General features: G+C 44.1%; 1 protein-coding gene across 4 annotated transcripts in view; it reads left to right on the top strand.

Moving 5' to 3' along the window:
* Positions 1–21,482, top strand: part of LOC126542836 (FERM, ARHGEF and pleckstrin domain-containing protein 2-like) — a 235,961-nt gene that overhangs the window by 58,229 nt on the left and 156,250 nt on the right. For all 4 annotated transcript variants that reach the window (XM_050189952.3, XM_050189951.3, XM_055077475.2 and 1 more), the window contains exons 6-7: positions 1,411–1,778; positions 11,727–11,887. In XM_050189952.3, the coding sequence (XP_050045909.2) occupies positions 1,411–1,778; positions 11,727–11,887 (529 nt within the window). The remainder of the gene's footprint in view (positions 1–1,410; positions 1,779–11,726; positions 11,888–21,482) is intronic.

The raw sequence follows: 21,482 nt of genomic DNA, 5'->3' as shown, positions 1-21,482 counted from the left end.
CCTCGGCCCCGGATAGACGGCCGTCGGGCTGCGGCATGCGGCAAGTCGCACACGACGCGCCGTACTACAGATCGCACGGAAAATCGCGCCATGTGTCTCGCGCTTTAGACGTGGCCAATCACTTAGCGACTCAGATATTGCGGCCGGCGATGGCGAGGACGAACCTCAACAAAACCCTCGCATCGGCCACAATCAATGGTAAGACACAACAAATCGGCGTTGAACGTTGTGGCAGTGCAGTCAAGCTGATAGTGTGGGAAATATCCCGATGGACACGACAAAAACTGCAGTTGCAGTGACACGGAGAGCGTCCCACTACAAGTACAACAGCTAGAACAAGCAACAACAGAGGAGAAGAGCACATGTAAGCCGCATGGCAGCCAACGAAAATTCGTGACGTAGCCACATGACGTAGCGTTTTCTTGGCTATTTACAATCCCGGTTGATGTCAATGTCGCGAGGTACTCTGTTTTGCGGTTGGCTGCGCACACATACTTTAAAATTGATTTTAAATATGTTCTAAGTGATATTCGCCGCTGATATCTTATAGACGATGTGTGTGTGACCAACTAAATCGATCTCGCAAGTTATCTCGACTTCAAATTTTTGTGTCAGTGCTCCTTTAACCAACTTTTGTGTAGATAAGGCATCCAATAACTCGAGAAATATAACGAGTGATTGGAAATTTCAACAAGGCTTCACATAGGCAGAGCACATAAAGCTTTAAAGATCATACAAGTGGCTGACCACAAACTACAGTGCCTTGTGACTCTGTGTTGTTCATTGAAGACCATCGATGTCATCAATCGGGATGCCATAATGTGCGGAGCAGGGCGAAAGAAGATACTGCTTCTCTGCCAGGCTTTCCTGCTTATTTCTGGGTCATTTTTTTTCACCAGTGGTTGGCCATGGTTTTTGATGTGATGCGTGGCACATCAACTTCGTGTTTGCTCCCGGTGGTAGCAACCACAAAGTTGCCGGCCTGCCACTTTATGATTTAAGTTGCTGATATTGGACATTGCAGAGTTCTTGCAGAGTTCTCTGCTCTGTACTTTCCACTGAAATGTAAAACTGTGATACACAAATGTCATAGTCCACGTAAGTATGCCAGTCTGCAGAGCTCTTGTGCCTTGGTTGTTGGGGTTCTCCAGTGTGCTAACAATCTTATTTCGTGAAAGATGTAGCAACATTGCACTGGATATTGATGTGTTTATGAAGACTGTCAAGAAATGGGGATATAGGTCTGCTTTTGAGATTGCATAGGAAAATGAGTTTCTGGTTAAACTGTGGCCTTGTGGCCTTGATAAAGGTGCATGTCCTTACGAAGTGCTATTCTATGTTGAGCAGCTGTGTGTTGGGCACCGTATGTGTTTAGGCCTCTTGAGTGAACTGGCTTAATTTTGTGTGCAGCTTCATGTGGGGATTATGTGGCAGAAGACTACCCTGATGCCTCGTACCTGTCAAGCTACAAGTTTGTGCCCCACCAGGATGCAGAGCTTGAGGCACGCATCATGGAGTGCCATCAGAGACATGTGGGCCAGAGTCCGGCCCAGGCAGACCTCAATCTGCTGGAGACGGCACGTCGCTGTGAGCTGTATGGGGTGCGGCTGAGCCCTGCCCATGACTCCGAGGGCCTCTCTCTCAATCTGGCAGTGGCCCACATGGGTGTCATAGTGTTCCAGGGCACCACACGCATCAATACCTTCTCCTGGGCCAAAATCCGCAAGCTGAGCTTCAAGCGCAAGCGCTTCCTCATCAAGCTCCACCCAGAGGGATACGTGAGTTAACCTTCTATCGAGACCTCATCATCATCGCTGCTGTTAATGGCAGAGCAGCAAAAGCAGAGCCTTTGGTTTTACTAGTTTATCAAAGCATGATTAATCATACTTCCAAGAATTTTTTCACTCAATTGCAGCGGAACCTCGTTAAATTGTATGTGACGAGGATGCAAGAAAAGTACGTGCTAAGCAATACTACAGCATACCCGAAAGTAAGAGATATGCACTTACCTGCCTTTGAGATGGAATGTGTTTTGCTAGAAAACCAAGAAACCTTTTATTTTGTGATAAGAGGCCACAATAAATCCGTCACTTTCATTTGCTGCTTTGGCAGCCTCGCAGCGACAACTGCAGTCTTGAAGCCATCCAACTGACAGGCCAATAAGTCCATTAATCCCCTCGTTTCAGAGAATGGCCACATCACATCCAGAGCTCACACTGTTTTCGCAACTGTCACACACAGCACATCCTCCAGCTCAGTGTTATCATCCTCATTGTCGCTTGTGCTGGGTAACTCGGCACTTACAGAGTTAACAGTGTCACTTTTGAGCAAATCTTTACAAGTTTTGACATTGTTGTTGACATCGCAAAATGCCGAAAACTGCAGCACTCTGTCGCCGCCACCTTGTCTTTCCAAAATTTCTGCTAGCAATGTCTCGCAGCATGCAATGCTTTACTCGCCTGTTCAACATTGTGTGGTCCTGTAATAATCATGCCGTGTCTGCAGATCACTGTTGTGAAGTTTAGCACATGTGCAATGCGGCATTTGAACAAATCAACTGTGCACATGTGCGCACTTTCGGGGCTCTCATCACAGCTTTTACTAGGTGATCGTGTGCTAGTCTCTCGCCAGCAACAGCATCACAAAGGATCTTGTGCATCATGGCCTCCTAGATTACTAGTCTGAGATTGTGCAGGGCACAGCTTGGAGGCTATGGCTCTGCAACAGCCACAGAGATGCGTGTGCACAGTACATGCACATGCAATGCATAACTCACACTTGATGCACTTCATCCAGAATCAGTTGGTTGTAGGAGTGCGAGACTGAAACTGAGCTCTATGATGGGCACACGCCAAGAATGGATTGTACACGTTAAGTGACAGGTAGACAATGTACCGCTATATTTAATAAGATACTATTGATTAAGTGGGTACGGTTTAATGAGATTCTACTGTATGTGACAAATGGCATGCATGGGCAGCGACTCAGGAGGATGCATTCAGTAGTAGGGGCACTCAGCAGCGCTTGGATTTCTAATGGGTAGTCCACTCTTCAGGAAGCTCTCTGATTGTGTGGCGTCTCACCCGTACTCTAGGAACAAAGGAACGACAACACAGTAGTGCAAACAGTTGCAATGGTATTTATTGCACCTTTCATACACTAATGTCTACTAGCTGAATTGCTATTCACAGAACGTGCTGATGGGCACGCGACAAATCTAAAAAGTCCGACTCACCGTGACTGGATAACGAGCGAATATGTTCGCCCCATGCTGGCCACTAATGCCTGGTTGTTTGTGTGTACAGTTATGCAAACGGTGTTGCGTTCGAATGAGGCCTCGTGAGACAGTCTCGCAGAAGCATTGATTGGCGCACGTGTGGAACATCCATGCTGCTTGCCGTCCACGAGCTAAAGAGGAAGAGTCCCTGTCGTGTCTGACTAACCCCGCTGCGTTAGGTAGCATTAACAGTGCAACGCTCGTGCCATCTGTCGTGCTACCCTGCAACCACACCAACCGCCGCATACAGCAATGCAGTGAAGCCGGATTACAGGAGACAGTAGCCATACAGGGAAAACAGCATATCTGAGGACGCATAAGAGTCGTGCAGCCCCACAAATGTCATTTAGAAGTGGGCTACATTAGCAAGGGAGAGATCTTATCGCCTTGTGGCAGCTCATATGAATTCGGAAACTAGTCTTTCTCATTAGCATTTCTAAAATATATTGCTTTTTAAAGGGATAGGGTCTGAAGCAATTTTCCGTGCCAAAAGTAAGGGGATGCTAAAGAGCAACACTAAATTATTTCAGATAGGCAAAGCATTCTTTCAAAACTGTGTTTCATTAATTTGGCAAAAAAAGTAATAATTACTGGGGAAAATAAACGCAAAAGCTTCCTGTTTCAAACTTCATGCTGAAACTTGAAACTCGATAGTAACTTTCTATGGCAGTACAGCTAAATCTACGTGCATCATGGGCTTGCATCCACAGAGCATCTGTTTTTGTGCTACTACGCCAAATAGTGCCGATGTTTTGCTGGCAGCTTTCGATTGTTTTATCAGTGCATTCAGCATATGAAAGTATTTTCTATTTAATTGTGCTTTTCTGAGCTCGCTGAGTGTGTCATTACTATTCATAAAATAGTGACAAGGTAAATCAGATATGTATAGTAGAGGAATCAACATTTGGGCAAGTTGGTACTGGTTGTACATCTTGAAGGTTGAACATCTTGAAATATCTTGTGTTTCTTGCCTTTTGTCTTTGTCGTCTTGCGCTGCCCCTTCAAGATGTTCAACCAGATATGTATAGCTCTACTACTCCAGGTACAAAAAAAAGAACGCTTAGTTCCATAAATTGGATCTTCAAGCTCAGCCGAAGTCAAACTGGAACGCACAAAGCACCATCAGCGCTCCGCGCGCTCGCGCTGAGAATGCTGACAACACTGAGCAGCGTCTGTGTGTTTTCCGTTAATCCCATCATGTGCGTCATTGAGCGGCAACACCTGAAATGCAACTGGCACGCTCATCATGTCAGCCTCCTGAGACACCTTCAGTGCAACACTAAACCATGCTTTGCCTTCAGGTAAAACTGAGAATTTGTTGTTTTCCAAAGGTGAAGATAAGTATTGATTTAATTTATGACTTCCACATTGAAGGAACAAATAGCTGAGCCCTTTTGCAAAATGCATTACCTAAAGGCCGCATCTTATATTATGCTAAGCCATGCACTATTGAATTACGTTTCCAAAGGCGCCAAATGCACTGCAATAATGTTATGCGGCAAGCAATGCTATACTTCGTATTCTGAAGGAGCGTAGCAAGTGCTTTTTTTTTTGCAAGCATTCTTATTCTGTGAAACCACAGACCATTCAGGAACTGGGCAATCAGAAATGCTATGTAAAGGAAAGAACCCATGTCACAAATTTCATGGCATACGGTTCTGGTGTTCTTGGTTGTTCACTTTAGGAAATACACCAACTTTCAGGAGATATGAGGCGACATGCAGAAAATGTGTTAGTGTCTGTGGGCAGCAGCATTCCTTGCACAGGCCAAGCATGCTGTTTTTGCACAGTGGAAGGAATGCTGTCGCTCGTATAACAGACATTGACGCGTCTGTGGCTACAGGTGGAGCTTTGCGAGCGTGACTATATCTACTATTCTACTATTCGGTATTTACACACCCCTACTGAATACTTATCAGCACTCCCTCATATCGCAAGCCATGTACATGCTCTGCTGTCTGTGTTTCATTCTGGTAGTACACAACCCTTCACCATGGCAAGCTTATGTGAGAGTCGACGGCATTGGTTGAGTGCAGACAGGGCTGCTAACTTTGAAGTGCAGCTGGTTTGGCGAGTTGGCAGGTGGCTGGTGGCTTGGAATATTAAAAAGCTACATCAGAAATGTTATTAGCGGCATCATGCAGTGCAAGATTTCAGCCTGATCAGGATGAAATGATGAGTGAACATTTATTACAATTGAATCTCAATAATTCGAATTCAAAGGGGCCCAAAAATTTGTTTAGTTCAAAAGAAATTTGAATTAAATGAAGCTAATTGAATGGAGGACTTGCCTGCAGTGTAGCACGTGCGCTGAGCTAACACACAAGTGGGAAGTTCCAGAAGATTTACTCACACATATTTGCAAATTAAGTCAATATCCGATTTTTCTGACTCTCCAACGGCCGCGAAAATGTTTGAAAAATCGGGCGGTTTGAAAAAATGAATGTGTGTGCCTTTTACTGCCCCCAAGGGCTCAAATTGCCAAAGGTACGTCAGAAATAGCTCTGAAGGCCTGCCAGTACACTCATTAGGTGTATTGGTGCTCATACTGTGATAGGAAACGGCGGGTGCATGCGTGTAAAATTAAAGAAACGTACCCTCTCCCGTGACAATTGCACCGTCTTTTAGTACACTTCGCCGCGTAACACTGCTGTATTGGGGCAAAGCTGACTTTTGGAAATGCATTATGCAATGCGTCGTGCTTTCCGCGCTCCGAAGCCATTGGCGAGGATTGCAAAGGTGGAGTCGGCGCCATTGCTAAACACACGGTACCAAACAGCAAGAAGCTTGGTGTAGTGAACGTCGAAGTAGCTAGGCATAGCGTTGCCGCAGTGTGGCTACGGCAGTCAGTGGATCTGCATCTGAGAGTGCCAGCTTGAGGCAGCGAGATAATCAACATGGCGGTGGTAGTGGCTTCGATTAATGCTGTTTTGGACCTGCAGTCATGGCTAAAGGTCTGGAAAATTGGGCGGCAAACGTTTTTTGCATCTGAAATTTCAGACGTTCTTATACATTGGCTCTATAGAGTACCTGGCGTTGCTGCATAGGCATCCGAATTACCGGGCATGACCGCAAAATTGGGGGTCCGGAAAATTGGTTGTTAACTGTACAGGACACCCCTCACTAACAGAAGTAATCCGTGATGCACGCCTGCACATGTCCGCGCACAAATTTCCACTACCATTAATTTTTTTCTTTGCGCACTGCATTGAGGGGTCTCTCCTAGGCTCTTCCTCTATGGCAGAATCGGAGGAACGCTGGTCGGAGGTGCCGCTGCGTGATTTGGTGCACTGCTGATAGCATTGTCGGAGAGTAGTATGTTCGAATTAACCGTTACAAATGTTTGCGCATTCGAACTACCGGGCGTTTTTGCCCATTGAAATACACACAACTTTGACAGGACCACAGCGCAAGTTCAAATAAACCGAAAGTTCAAATTAACGAGGTTTGACTGTATCAACAACAACAACAACAAAAAAAGATAGTTAAATCTAGGGTTCTGCGTTTTTGGGGTAAACAAATAAATGTTAGCAGATTATTATTTCCAGAAATAGGTTTTAACTGTATAGAGTCAATCAAAGCAAATTTACCAGAGAGCTCGCACTGTGATCAGTGCGCAGTTGCGAGCCTATGTTCACTCCAATGCAAGAAGCCTGGTAAAGTCAATGTCGCATGTCAGCCTGCCGCCTTAAATATCTTTACTTTTTTGTTATTTGCGTCCATTGTACCTGCTGCTGCCAATGGTGTTTGGTATGTAATTTAATAGCAAAGTGAGTAAGACATCCAGAATATGAAAAACTATGTAAAATGTGGCTTACGCACCTAGCAAATAGTGTCAGTGGCACAATGCACGTGCAGGGATCAAGCCAGTGTCCTTGCATTGAGCTTTTTTTTTTTTGCATGGGAATAATAGGTTAGACTCCATTGTGAGAATGAAAACTGTGATGCAGCAGTTTTGCCATGAAATTCTTGGCTTCAGTAACTCTCGGTGGCAAAGAATTCCAATCCTCCATTGGTTTATGGGGAAAAAACTGTCCTTACCCCTGTGTGGTTTTGCAGAACTTGGGAGTTGAAAGGTTTCTAATGCTGCCGTGAGCTCACACATTCTCTTTTGTTACTGCACCTATATAAATTGATCCATTTGATTTTCAATTATTCTCTGTGTTGTTAAACATTTCTGTTGAAATTCTTCTACTAGCAACATCATGCACCCTCTGAAATGATGACTGAACTTGTGCTGTTTGTCAGATGTGACAATTTTTGGCAGATTGGGGAGTCTGGAAAAAACTTTGACTGGAGGCATTGCCGAAACTAGCCTCCAGGGCTCCAGCACGTCTTCAATAAAAAAATGCAGTGGAGACTCCAGTGCCAGTTGAATGCACACTTTACCACCTTGCTTGCTCAGAAAAGCTGATCAAACGCATTCATCAAGTATAAGAAGGCTTCTGTTTGCTCCCTGACCTGACAACCATTGCTTTGTGAGCCTAAGGAATGCAGTAAAAAACAAAACAGGTGCCTTCTGCAATGAGTAAAAACAAATGCTCCCTTATAATAGGAACTTACCTGTTCTCACATTTGCAAAGATAGTGCTTGTCTGTATATCATGGGCATCACTATGGCGAGTATTGACACCAACTAATCTTCATTATACAGTGAAACCTCGTTAAACCGTAATAGGCCGGAGCTTGGAAAAAGTGTGTACTAAACGGCACTACTGCTTAACCGAAATATCGCGAGATCGCCCACATACCTGTCAAAAAGAGAACTATGAGAGAGTGTGATGAAAGGGCAGAAAACATGCAGTATTTATTCACTTCACGCAACAAAAGTATGTTATTTTCATTTGATACCGCGGCTGGCTAATAGCGATGATGACGGCCTCAAGCTCACTCGAGCTATGAGCCAGCTTTTCTGCCAGGCTCCTCTTCTCGGCAAACACTCACATGAGACTGATGTAGCGTGCAGCATTTGCCACCATTGGGCTTGAATTGCCCATGCTGGCGCTTTCCGTGTCGTCATCATCACTGTCGTTAGGCGACACTTCGGCAATAACAGAGGCAACGATGGCGAAAAGTCGAACCTCAAAAAGTCAAACCTCGTAGTCGACATATTTTCGGGGTCGCAGCGGCATTACCGACCAACTTCTCCTTCGCATTCCAGATGCCACACACCGTAGTCAATGGTAGATCCCTCTCGCATGCCAGCACTGACTTCTTTGTGCCATGTTCGACAGCATGAACGATGTCAAATTTTTCTTCTATGCTGAGCATCCGGCTTTTGTCTTAGCTTGCATGACACCACAACACGGGCCACAACACTCAGACTCTGGCATGGCGCCGAAATGGTGTTGTTGATGTGGCTTCACCCTTGCAAGCAACCTCTGCATTTGGGCTTGGAGGCCGTTTCGATCTCTGAGGCTCGTTGTTCTGCCGGGTCGCCATACCACCGCGATTTCTTGACGAAAAGTGGAAACACTACGTGTTAACCGATATGTATGCAATAAGCTGGTACGATTTATGCGGATACAAAACGTATTTTGTTCAATGGCTGCTGAGTCGGGGATTCGACTTCACTACCTTTAAAACGAAACTACTGTTTAAACGAGTATGGTTTAACAAGCTTTTACTGTAATTTTTTTTGCGTGATCTGACTTAGAAAGTTGGCAACTAGAATCCAGATGCATATTTTGTATACAGTCGATCCCGGATATATTGAACTCGAAGGGGATCGCGAAATAGTTCGATATATCAATAATTCGAAATATAAAATATGCATGTCAAAAGCTTCTCTAACAACTCCACACATCTCAAGGCAGTTTCCCGATGTCATGACTAACAGGAACTTACTGATCTGAGCCTCCAAAGCGCGTAAAAAAACAAAAAACACAGCGCAATGACCATAGCACTTTATTTCGGAAGAAAAAAATCTGTGACCTTTGCTTGCTTTTTATTCTGCACCATCAAGTTCATTAAGCTGTCCTCAAGCTTGTTGACAGTGTCCAAATGAGAAAGGCCAGCTCCTTCCATAGTGCTACAACAGCGGCGAATGACGCTGAAAGCTGATGCAAGTTCAGCTGCAGTGCATGGTGGTTGGTCCTCTTCGTCGGAACCTTCGCCGCTGCTCGAGTCTGCGTCCTCGTCACCCATGATGTCAGCCACAATCTCCGCATCAGTGTGATCCACTACAGCTTGCACGGCGTCGTCAACGCTGACGAAATAGCGTGCTGTAACGCTGCCTGGGATGGCGCCTGGGAATGCCGAGAGCTCGCGAAATCCGCTGTCCAGGCATTCAGGATCATCGTCTTCACTGTCAAGACATCCGTAGTCTGCAGCTACCACAAAGCCTGCTTTGGGGAAGCAGTTTACAAATGTGCTTTTCTTCATGTCGTTCCAAGCACCAGCCAGCATTTGAATGGATCCGAGGAGGTCCACTTTGACTTCGATTCCTAATCGAAGGTTGATTAGGAGCCTCTGCACCAGTCGTCGTCTGTACGCAACCTTAAACGCTTTCACAATGCCTTGGTTGAGAGGCTGAAGTTCTGCCGTTGTGTTTGGCGGCAGAAACTTGAGGGTGATCTGCTTTAATGGGCAGATGACATGATGGGCCGAAAAATTGTCAAGAAGACAAACTTTGCGGCCAGACTTCTCCACTTCGGCATCTCATGCCTGTAGACACTCCACGAAAGAATTGCGTGTCATCCAAACTTTCTTATTGGAAGCGTATCGAACCGGGAGGCCTTTCGCGTTCTTAAAGCAGCGTGGTGACCTGCTCTTTCCGATAACAAATGGCCGTAGTTTGCATGACCCATCCATATTTGTAGCAAGCAAAATTGATACGCGCACTTTGCTGTTCTTTCCACCATGGCATGCAGTGCCCTTCAGATGCAGAGTCGTGTTTGGCAGCATTTGCCGAAACAGTGCCGTCTCATCTGCATTGAATATTTGTGATGGCGAAAAGCTGTCGGAAATATTTGGCCACTCTTCGGATAACCACTTCTCTATGTGACTTGTGCTAGTCGCCTTGCTTTCGCCCGAAAGGGACTTTCCGACGATGCTGTAGCGTCTCTTAAATCTCTGCTGCCAACCAGTGCCACCAGTGAAGCTTTCTTCTCCGAAGGCCACAGCAAACCATTTGGCCTTCTCCATGAGCATTGGGCGATCAACAGGTATGTTCTTGGCACGTGTCTCCAAAAACCAGGCGTACAATGCCTTCTCGACCTTGTCAAAGGTTGGGACGCGCACACGACACGCTCCAGGATGACTGGACTGCACTGCCTTCAGCTTGACATTGACTTTGTTCTTGAGGATTGTACTCAGGGTGTTGCGAGGAATTCCGAACGCCGCGGCGACCGACGACTTTTTCTCGCCAGCCTCCACTCGTCGAATGATGTCCGCCTTTGTTGAAAAATCCAAATTCTTGCGTTTTTTCGCGGCCATGGCTCCGGAACACGTGCGAAAAGCGGAAAGAAAAACGCACTGCACCACACGAGTCTCAAGCCTTCGCATTGGCCTCGTGAATAAAAGGAACAAAGCGAATCGAAAGACGCATCGCTCCCCGTCTCCTCACTACCACAAGCCCAAGCTGCACTGACCTCGTTGGTCTGGCTGCGCCAGCGGTGTCAGCCAACCAATACACAGGAAACTGGCGCCTGCGGTCAGCGTGGTTTCTCCCTCCCGCTTCCCTTTCACACCCAATCGCACTCCAAGTACTCCTCGTCACGTGCCTTTTACCCACACGCCCCTTTCTCAGAGTGCGGGGCGGCGCGCGTGATATCGCGGGAACATCGCGAGAACTTCGTGAGGAGAACCGCACTTGCCAGGGCACAGCTCAGCACGGAGTTCGATACATCGTTATGCTGGTGCACGGGAGTTCTATATACATGAACAATAGCGCTATACTTTTGCATGGGATTCCCAAGGGGATTTTTCAACTGTTCGATATATCTGGGATCGACTGTATTTAGGATTTTTATTTTTTATTATTTTATTTGTAAAATACCTTACAAAGCCTCTACATGGGGATTGAGTAAGGGGGGCATAGAATCTAGTAAGCACATACAATATAGTAACAATATGAAGGTAAAAAAAAACAACCTCAGTACTCATACTAAAAATAGCAAATTATAACTTTCATTCATATTTCTTGAGGTGCTTCTCTGAAGTCTCACGTAACAATTTTCGAAAATTGTCTGAGCAATTATTACTGCTATGCATCCATTCATAACCCCAGTAACCGGGCTCTATATTTATGTATTGCGGTATATGTTTCGACTACTATGTCATGAAATAATATATTAAAACATAAAATCACCGAAAATGAGCACATTTGTAGCTGTAATGAAAGAGTTAAAAAGAGGCTTAGTCCATGTATTCAGCAATTAGTTGGACTTTGCATAATGTTATTCAGAAGAGACATAAAAAGGCAGACTTTCCGTGTTTGTTGTTCCCAGGGCTACTACAAGGACACTGTGGAGTACTTCTTTGAAAGCCGCAATGAATGCAAGAACTTCTGGAAAAAGTGCATAGAGAACCATGCATTTTTTCGCTGCACTGAGGTTAAAAAGAGCCCCCGGCAGAAAGCACGGCTCTTCAGCCGAGGCTCATCCTTCAGGTGAGCTGCCCCAATGGCCTGCGTTGGATGCCTGGTTTGTGTTGCTTACATCTCATCAGCTGTCCATTGCTTTCAGCAGGGCTTTACGCAGCTGAGCTGCCTGTCGTACAGGTCTGCATTGTGTGCTGCTGACTTGACACAGGCAAACATACATAAGATGGTTGGCTTGAAAACTGTTCTTTACTCAATGCTGGCTGAGTATTAAGGAAGTAGGCACCTCAAATGACCTGCATAAGGAAGGAAGCACCTCTGCTTTTCAAACTTGTCGCCACAACTGAATAATCGCTCTCATTGGTATGCACATGCACCGAACACCTGAGGCTTGGTCACTTCCTTTTGGAGGGAAACAGACGCAGTCATTGCACTTCGGAGTGTGGAGCTCTTCGTGGCCCTGGTGTGCAAAGCTGTAAATGTAGTCATGAATGCAGCTTTTTGTGCACAAGACGAGGAAGGAAAAGAGGCTAAGACAGACAAGCACAGACTTGCCACAAAGAGCTGTGCGAAAAGCTGCATTCATGTCTCACCAACTTGTCCAAACTGTCATCCAAGTGAACTTCATGAAACTACGCTAGCCAAGAATTTGTAAATGGCACATTATCTGGCTTATAAACCAAATTTTGATTGCAGCATTGAAACATGGAATTAAATTTAAGCCCAACTGTGCCTGCAGTCCAGATAGGTAGCTCGCTCTCCAAGTTCTGTTGGTTGATGCAAAAAGGGTTCAATCAGTGCCAAGAAAACATAATTGGAAGCAAGAGTCATGTTTTCATGTTTGTACTATGATGCTCACTTGCATTCCAGCTCAGGATGAGCTACCTGGGCACGATGGAAGGAAACTACATTGCAGCTGTTAGAGCTCATCTTTTACGAGTAACGATACATTAGCTAATCTCTGTGCGGATATCAAAATTATCAAATATGAATTCAATATAGAATTCAATATAGAATATAGAATTCTGGCGAACTTATTTACCTTTAATCTTAATTTATTGTCATGATGTTGCAACATACCAGTTTGCAGTTCCTGTTTCGAAATGAGATGCTTAAACCTGGGATTCTGATATCATGTTTAGTTCTCCCAAAAACATTTTGGTGCATTTGATTTCTGACATGGCCAACAATGCTCTGTACAAAGAGTTTCCAATCCATTCAAGTACACAAATTGCAGTCATGATTATTTTACAGGCTGCCATAAGATGTGATATAGTTTGCCTGTGAAGTCAGAACACGTATGATAAATGAATGTGCAAGTATAAAGCCATTCTTTATTATTGGACACGAGTTTCAGTTTTTGCAACTGGCCCACAGATTTCACCCTGGGGTAACAAATGGTGTGAAACTAACCTCATATACAAGTATACTTGTTAGTGCAATTCAAGCTTCCTTTTCTAAGGCATTTAAAAATTTAGATGGATGAAACAAAATTATATTGACTAGAATAAAAACTGGTTAGTAAAATATTATGTTGCTAATTTGGCCCTAATTAACAAAATTTTAATAATTCACGTGCTGTTTCACCCAGCTAATGTGCACATTATTGGATGACATCAAATGCATGCTGCTCAATACATGGCATGCTTGCCTGTCATGTGATCAGCTGGTCTAGGCACCAGAAAGACAATGACAAACAAGAGTGACAAAAGTGGAGCCATTGTCAAGCTGAAACTGTGCAGATGTTGTATTGTTATGAATATCACTCAGAAAGGCACCATTCGTACACAGTATTTATTTTTATTTTTAATATTTTTCTTCACATGTGTATAGCATGCGTCTCCTGTGGCATGGCAGGCTTCACAAGCAGTTCTATTTAGCTTTTTGTTCAGCGTGAGCTGTTCGGTCGGCTGAGCATTGACAAAATAATCCAGGAGTGGGCTCAGTTGCGAAAGGATGCTTCTTCAGATGGAGACATACCTGTTATGTTGCTGTCTTCATCTTACCGTTGAAGTCACAAGGCTCTTGCTATTTTGCAGCAGTTTCATGTCAGTTTTTCCGACATTCTTAGGATGGACAAGCAGAGTTTTGCATCTTACAGTCTTGAATATTCTTTCTGTTAGGCTTTTCTGAGGCCACAGCTCGGTTGGACTAAATATTCGCATAGTTCCTTGCTTGGCTAAGGGAGCTGTGCTCGAAATGGCATATTTGAATATCCATTTAGTTCTAAATATTTTAAATGATATAAATATTCAAGAGCTCTTAACATGCATGTTATTTTAATTAAACATAAAGGGGAAGTGCAACACTTTTTGAATGTGGTAAATCTGTTTATCTGCTAGACAATGCTGTCATGAATTTTCGAGCTGTGTTATTCCTGTGCCTGCAAAAGGGAGCCTACAGCTGTGTTCCAAGACTGTCAACTCATACTTTCAGTGTCCTGAAGTATCTGCTTTTCTTTCATGTTTGTTCATGTTATTGTGAAGACAAGAACAATATTTCTGTAGATGTCCTGGCAAAGCATTGCCTCCAAGGGAAACAAACACGTGCACACTCTTTGCTTCTCCCAGCTTGCACATTCTTGTGTGCTCTGAACCCACAACATTGTGTCACAAGTAGCATTCCACAGAAAACCTTTTCGTCGCATATCCTCATGGTGGCTGGGGCCGCTGTTATCTCAAAACTGTCACATTTAATCAGGAATGGTTGGTCACTTCGAACAGGTGAGACTTGGAGATTAACTTGTGAACCCTACTCTGTGTGATGCAGTGCCAAGTGATGCAGGCCTTTAACACATTCTCACGCTCCACTAAAGACACTATAAACTGCCACCGAACAGCTGGACTGTATTACCTTGCAGCTACGTCGCCGTATAAGAATTTTGTTATTAACCCTTTCACCTCCAATCTCGAGCTGCGCTTTTCATGGGTGGTTCTATCAATATCACCAGTGACGAGTCGCACTCGTTCAGCCTGATGTTGCGCTGCTCCCTCGGCCAAATATGAGTTACAGTCGGTGATTGGCTTTGGGTTCAATTCTCAATACTAAAGGGTGGTAGAAGTCCAGAAGAAACATGTAATCAAGTATCAAGAATCAATGAGAGCAGCATTCCAGGCAAGTTGGTAATCCATTACTCAAGTATTATTGCGCAACAAAAATGATGTGGACGTAAGAGAAGAAGAACACACACCAAGCGCAAACTTTCAACTAAATTTATTGTGCCACTGAATCAGTTTATATATGTGAAGCAGTGTAGACTGCGCATGCGCCTACATGAAGAAAACGAACTGCACATTCGTGTAACATAGCTATGAGTCATGTGATGCCGCCAAGAAACTTAGTTCTCTTTCAGTGAGAGCCAGTGAAGGGAAACTGACACACTTAACACCCAATTTTTCAATCATCTGCGCTTCAGTTATTTCACGGATGAGCTGCGTCCTGCCACGGGACACAATCGTGCAATCGTCCTCTATAGGTTTGCAGCCATGATAGCGACAATGAATCGCCAAGAACCCACCGGTGCCATTTTTTACGTTGTTGCGGGGTTCGCGGAGCCAATCATTGAGGTAATGCCCAGTTTGCCCGATTGCTGTTTCCTTACAGAACGAGGCTGGCATTCCCTGCAGTCAGTTTTTAGAACATTTACAGCTTTATCTTAATTCCACTTTCATTACTTGGGATAACCAATGTTTTTTGCAGAAGAGCGGATTTAGTATTGGCCCCTGCATTGCTCCCATTCTTAGTGAAGTGTTTTTATCCTGTTTAGACCGTGATATTTCACTACAAGTGCAAGGCACTGCAGTTTTTAAGATATTAAGATATGTTGATGACTTCCTAATTTTCATTGACTGCTCTTTTGATGCCTTCATTCTGGAAACAAAGAAAGTGTTAGAAATGATACAGAAGTGCTTAGTTCCCCTTCAAACTACTCATGAATTGCCAGTAGAGAATTCTATTCGCTTTCTTAATCTTCGCCTTAGCTTTCAGTACAGCCACATTTGTTGGTCGTATGAGCCGCGAGCCAACAAGCCACTTCTGCCATATACGTCCGCACATTCTAAGCTTGTTAAGCGGGCCATTATCAGTTTGCGCTTCAAGAATGCCCTTGGCAAGTCTTGCTGCCATGTAGTGGAGGTAAGTTTTGAAAAGCAAACTCGACATTTGTCCTTGGCTGGATATCTTAAGGGGCTGCAGGTGTCTGTCGCAGAACGCATTTTAAGAGAAGTGCGGTCCAGCACGCAGAAGTCAGTTGCCTATGTCTCTCCCGGCAAATGCCCTAAAGTAAGTGTTGTACTCTACATGCACGGGATATCCCATAACTTGAAAAAGATGGCCCAAAGGGCAAATGAAAGAATAGTCTTTTCTGCTCCCAACAAGCTTTGCAAGTTGACGGATCCAAACGCCGTCCCGTCCGATAAGTGCACTAAGCATCACCGCAAAAAGTTCGTCGAGTGTGTTCACCATGTGGTTTACAACCTCCTGCTTTCATGTGGGGAGTAATATATTGGGCAAACTGAGCGTTGCCTCAATGATGGACTCTGCGAACACTGCAACAGCATAAAAAATGGCACCGGTGGGTTCTTGGCGATTCATTGTTGCCATCATGGCTGCAAACCTATCAATTGCACGATTGTGTCCCGTGGCAGGACGCAGCTCATCCGTGAAATAACTGAAGCGCAGATGATTGCAAAATTGGGTGTTAAGTGTGTTATTTTTCCTTCACTGGCTCTCACAGAAAAAGAACTAAGTTTCTTGGAGGTGGCATTATATGACTCATAACTATGTTACATGAATGCGCAGTTCATTTTCTTCATGTAAGCACATGTGCAGTCTACACTGCTTTACATATATAAACTGATTCAGTGGCACAATAAATTTAGTTGAAAGTTAGCGCTTGGTGTGTGTTCTTCTTCTCTTACGTCCATGTATTTTTTGTTGCGCACTAATACTTGAGTAATCAAGAATCAAGTAATATAGTTTCAGAATCAGAATGACATGGAAAAATTCATGGTTACATAAAAAAATTGGGAGTACACTAGAACCTCGTTATAACAAAACGGGGTATAACAAAATAATGGATATAACGAAGTAAATGAAATTCCTCTTAAGTCTCCATAGAGGTATATGTATTTAAACATAATTTTAACGGAAGTGAAATTGTCCTGCCAATAGATGTACTGAACTAGATTCATCTGCAAAACCAAAGATACCTGACTGTTGTGTGCCAAATACTACATCACTTTCCGTGGGGTTCAGCACTCATCCACTGCAGCATTTCAAAACTGCCGCATTCCCATGTCGAATAAACCATCAAGCAGCACTGGTCTTTCTCAACGCTGCTCTACTGTAGCTGCGTGTAGCTGTGCACCTGCGCACAAGCAGCAGCTCACTATCACACTTATGCATTGACCTCTCCCCTGTGAGCCTGCCTGGCTGTGCAAGCCACATTGCCACAATGCTGTGCGGCTACACGCAGCGGTGCAAAAAATGAAAAGATAAATGCATTCACTTGCACTGCACGGTGTGCCGTGCAGGCAGGCACAGCTGGATGTGGCCTCCGAGGTCTCCTTGGCACAATCTTGTGGGTCGTCCGCAAGCCTGTGCGAGCTGCAGCGGTGCAAAAAATTAGTGCGTTCACTTCTCTCTCCCTACGGTAGACCACGCAGGCAGCAACAGCTGGGCCTGGCCTTTGAGATTGCCCCGGAGCATCTCGGGAGTAACGCCTAGGCCATGCATTCCCTTCTCCCTCTTCCTGCCGCGTGCCGCACGGGCTGGCAGCTGGGCGTGGCATCCGAGATAGCATTATCACCAGTGCAGTCTTGGATGCCACAAGCCGGCTGAGCCACGCTAGCGCAGTAAAGTTCACTTGCCTCCTCGATCACACAGTGGAGTGCTGTGTTGTGTGCCAGGTATGTGCTGCTTGACTGCCTCGAGCCAAGTGGAAAGTGAACCCAAAAGACCATCACAATGGAACAGAAGGCAGCTATCTAAAGGCTGTAGCATCAGGTGCTAGGAAGTCGCATACACGTTGCATACGCTGAAGATTCATTTGTTGTTTTATTCAAATTTTGTCGCATGCGGGACCGTGTAGTAGTTCCACATGCTGCAAAGCCATTTCCTTGTTTCCATGTTTACAATTGTGCACCCTATTGGGCATATATTGTAGTAAATGGCAATAATGGATGTAACGAAGTAATGTATATAATGAAGTAATTTCAGCTCCCCTTCAACTTCGTTATAACGAGGTTTGAGTGTATTCTGGAATCATTTCAGATGTTAAAGGGTTTAAACATTAAAACGTAAGTACATGTAGCCAGGGTGTTCAGTTATATCAAACACCAACAATAGCACAGGTTTGTTTCTGAATTTTGTGCAAGCATGAGGTCTGCGATAATTGATAGCATCAGTGTAGACACTTATGCAAGATGTATTGCTGGAGAACTAGGACTTGTTATGAAGACTTAATTTCAAGAAAACTTTATTTACACAGCCATGACCATGGTTCAGGTCAAGCCACATTGAATACAAGCCGAACCTTCCATACCGTGGTGTTCCAGTGGCTGAAGCATGACGTAGGTAGGGGTTAATTGGCGTAACGTGTCTTCACAATACAGTATGCAGCAACACGGACACGAAGAAATAATCTTGTTGCACAAAATGTTGGCTTCCAACTACATTTATTCACATATCTACAAGTGAATACTTCCATTAATTTGACTCCAGGTAATTTGATTTTTGAAGGAATTCTATCTCTGCTCAAAGTCTGAGCCAGTGCCAATACATTTCTATGGGCCAAAACCTTAATTATTTCAATTCTGAAATTGGCCCTCACTGAATATAAACTTTACTTGTCAACACAATGTGCCTGATCCAAATAGTGATCCCAGTCACGGCTTTAATGGCTGCAGCATCAGTCTTCGCAGCGTTAAGAAACAGTGAATGGTTCAAAGGCACCAGTTGAAAATGCATATTTTGATGCCTGCCGTACGAAGATTTTTAAGTCTAAAGGGTAGCTCACAATGAATGATTACCATGATTACACATTGACTGTATTATCGTGGTTATTCAGTTGACATATTTATTTGCATTCTTTCCAGGAAAATTATTCTAAAAATTTTCTGTATGAGGATTTAATTATATACGTAAACACATTTGGCAGTATTTGTAGCAGCCTGTTGTCAGAGCCAGTGTCGTCACCATTGTTATCACAAAAGAACAGGGGGGGGGGCTGTTACAATCAAGCAAATAGAATCAAACCTCATTACAGTAAAGTTCAATCTGCCATGAAGATACTTTCATTTAAGGTTTCCATGTGTTCCAAATTTAATGAGACAGGCTTGACTTTTAAGTAAAAGTTTAGAGTCCTGACTTCACAGTTGGGACGGCCAAATGTCAAGACTTCCGATTTTTTCTGCTGTACAGCAACCAATAAGCAAGATTTTCTTTTTTATAATACCTGACAGCTTGATTGCAAATTCTTCTCTTTGGTTTTCAGTTGCATTGTCATAAACATAAAGGTGGTTTCGTTTTTGGTTGTGGTTCTAGTTCTGGTGTAGGCCCTAACCATTAGCAGTACCTCAATCTATGTCAGTAGGCGTGTTAGTCAGGCAACTACTGCCCTATGTTGTAAATTGCGGCATGGCATAACCAAAAAAATTTATGTACAGATTGGTGGCTCCTGGCTCTGATAGGCTAAATCGTCACCAGCCGTCCACTGAACCTCCTTCTTCCCTGTCCTGATTATGTCCACTCGAGAGTCTAGAAAGCTAACTTCGTTATGTCCAATATTCGTTTACTGGTACATGCTGATAGTTAAAAAAATAGTGATGAGGTCCATGTGAAAGAAATGCAAGTATGATGTCTCAAGCTGTCCAACAAGAGGTATTCTGCATATCTTGATGTTCTGTTGGTGACCCTTGCTTTCAAGTGAAGGTTCTTCAGTATTTTAGACAAGGTTCTTTAATTACCCATGTAAAATTTCATGGCTGTCTCAGCCAAAGCCTTGGACTGCCTCACCCATATGGCTGGTAAAGGCTGCCCCGGGTACCGCCTTGTTCTTTGTAGTAGCTTTGCCACTGTTGTTGTGAAGGCCATGTTGCGAATATGCTTGCTGTGACAAAAACATCATTTGGCACTTGCGTCGCATGTGCTGAAAGAGTGCTTACAATAAAAGGTCTAACTCTCTCGTCACTGTGGAATGCTCCTTGCAAAAGCCACATTCCTGTAATTCTTGCCTGCAGAAAGTAGTTTCCCAACAAGGCTGCACTCGCACTCTTCTTTGTCAAGAGTTACATTACTGCCTTATATTTTGCACTTCTTGCATGATAACTAAGCATTTACTGAATGCAAACTCATGACAACATCTTCACCAGCCACACTGCAGCTTCGTAAGCATGCTTAAACAAGTCTGATTCACACTTTGCTACTGAAACTGTAGCAAGTCCTTTAATACCTTCTACTGCTTTGTATGTTTCAAGCCAAGTCCATAGGCTGTGGCATCATAACATTCTGTCAAACATGGCTCTTGTTGTACATGCGAGCATTGGCAGGTGAATTTGATGAGAGCAACAGCTAAGGTGGATTCTGTCTCAGTTGACATCACAGGTGGAAAATCCGTGTTGCTCTCGACAGCTTCAAACGACTTATGTTTTCTTCTGAACTTCAGGTAACCTGCAAACTCCTTAGCAGAATTTGACATTGCAACACATAGGTGATCTCTCAAAAACTAAGAACAAGATGGCAGTGTGGCTTGCCATTTTGGGAGCTCACATAACAAAAAGCATGGCATCCAGACTGGCTCCACAAATTGGCGAGTACCTTTGAGTCATGTGCGCTCGCTCCACAAAGGAGTTTACACGGTAGCACTTTTATGGAGGGAGGGTAATTTTCTATGTTATTTAGGCGTTGGCCAAAGAGATACATGGCAGAATACTGAAGAAGTAAGGTAGCTCTTTTAAATGAGATCAAGATGGGATCAATAGCAAACAGTGCATAGCAGCAATAAGGTGTGGAAAAAGCCTAATCTTTGCTTGTCCATTGCTAAATGCAGAGGTAATACAGATTGCGCAGGAAATTGGCCAGGGAATTGTGCTATTTCAGCTCTACTTAACTTTTATAGAATACAGTCGATCCTAGATATATTAAACTCGGATATATCAGTGGTGGAACAGCTGCGCCAATTGCTCCAAACTGCACCGAGAGCGAGCCTTTGTGTCATCCTGCATCAAACGGCATTTTAGAGGAAAATTGCGCTGAGCCTGCATAAAAGCATGCATAAAAACGAAACCCTCCTTCCGTCGATACTTCACAATTAGCAAAGCTAAAATCAAAACCAACAGCATGCTATCATCATCATCGTCATCATAGAAGGAAGCAGAGGCTTGTCCATTGAGTTTCTCCTTGGGCCTTTCGGAGGCGTCCGGTTCGTCATTCGCACATTTTTTTCTGAAGGACATACAATGTAGTGCTGCTGTACAGTCTTGCTGGCACTTCATTTCAGTGTTCACCGAACCCGCGTGGCACCACGCAGTATTCCCAAAGGAAGATGTCACATTCTAGGATTAAAGGTTAGCTTTTTGGATGTTTATGGTTGATAGTGGGACTTGGCAAAAGGGCTGCTACGAGCAGAATTGCAAGTGGTGCATAGTTCAGAATGGTATTAGCC

This window comes from Dermacentor andersoni, chromosome 2, assembly GCF_023375885.2.
Source record: "Dermacentor andersoni chromosome 2, qqDerAnde1_hic_scaffold, whole genome shotgun sequence".
Taxonomy (NCBI): domain Eukaryota; kingdom Metazoa; phylum Arthropoda; class Arachnida; order Ixodida; family Ixodidae; genus Dermacentor; species Dermacentor andersoni.
Note: the sequence above shows the minus strand (reverse complement) of the source record. Positions and strands in the feature narration are given on the sequence as shown.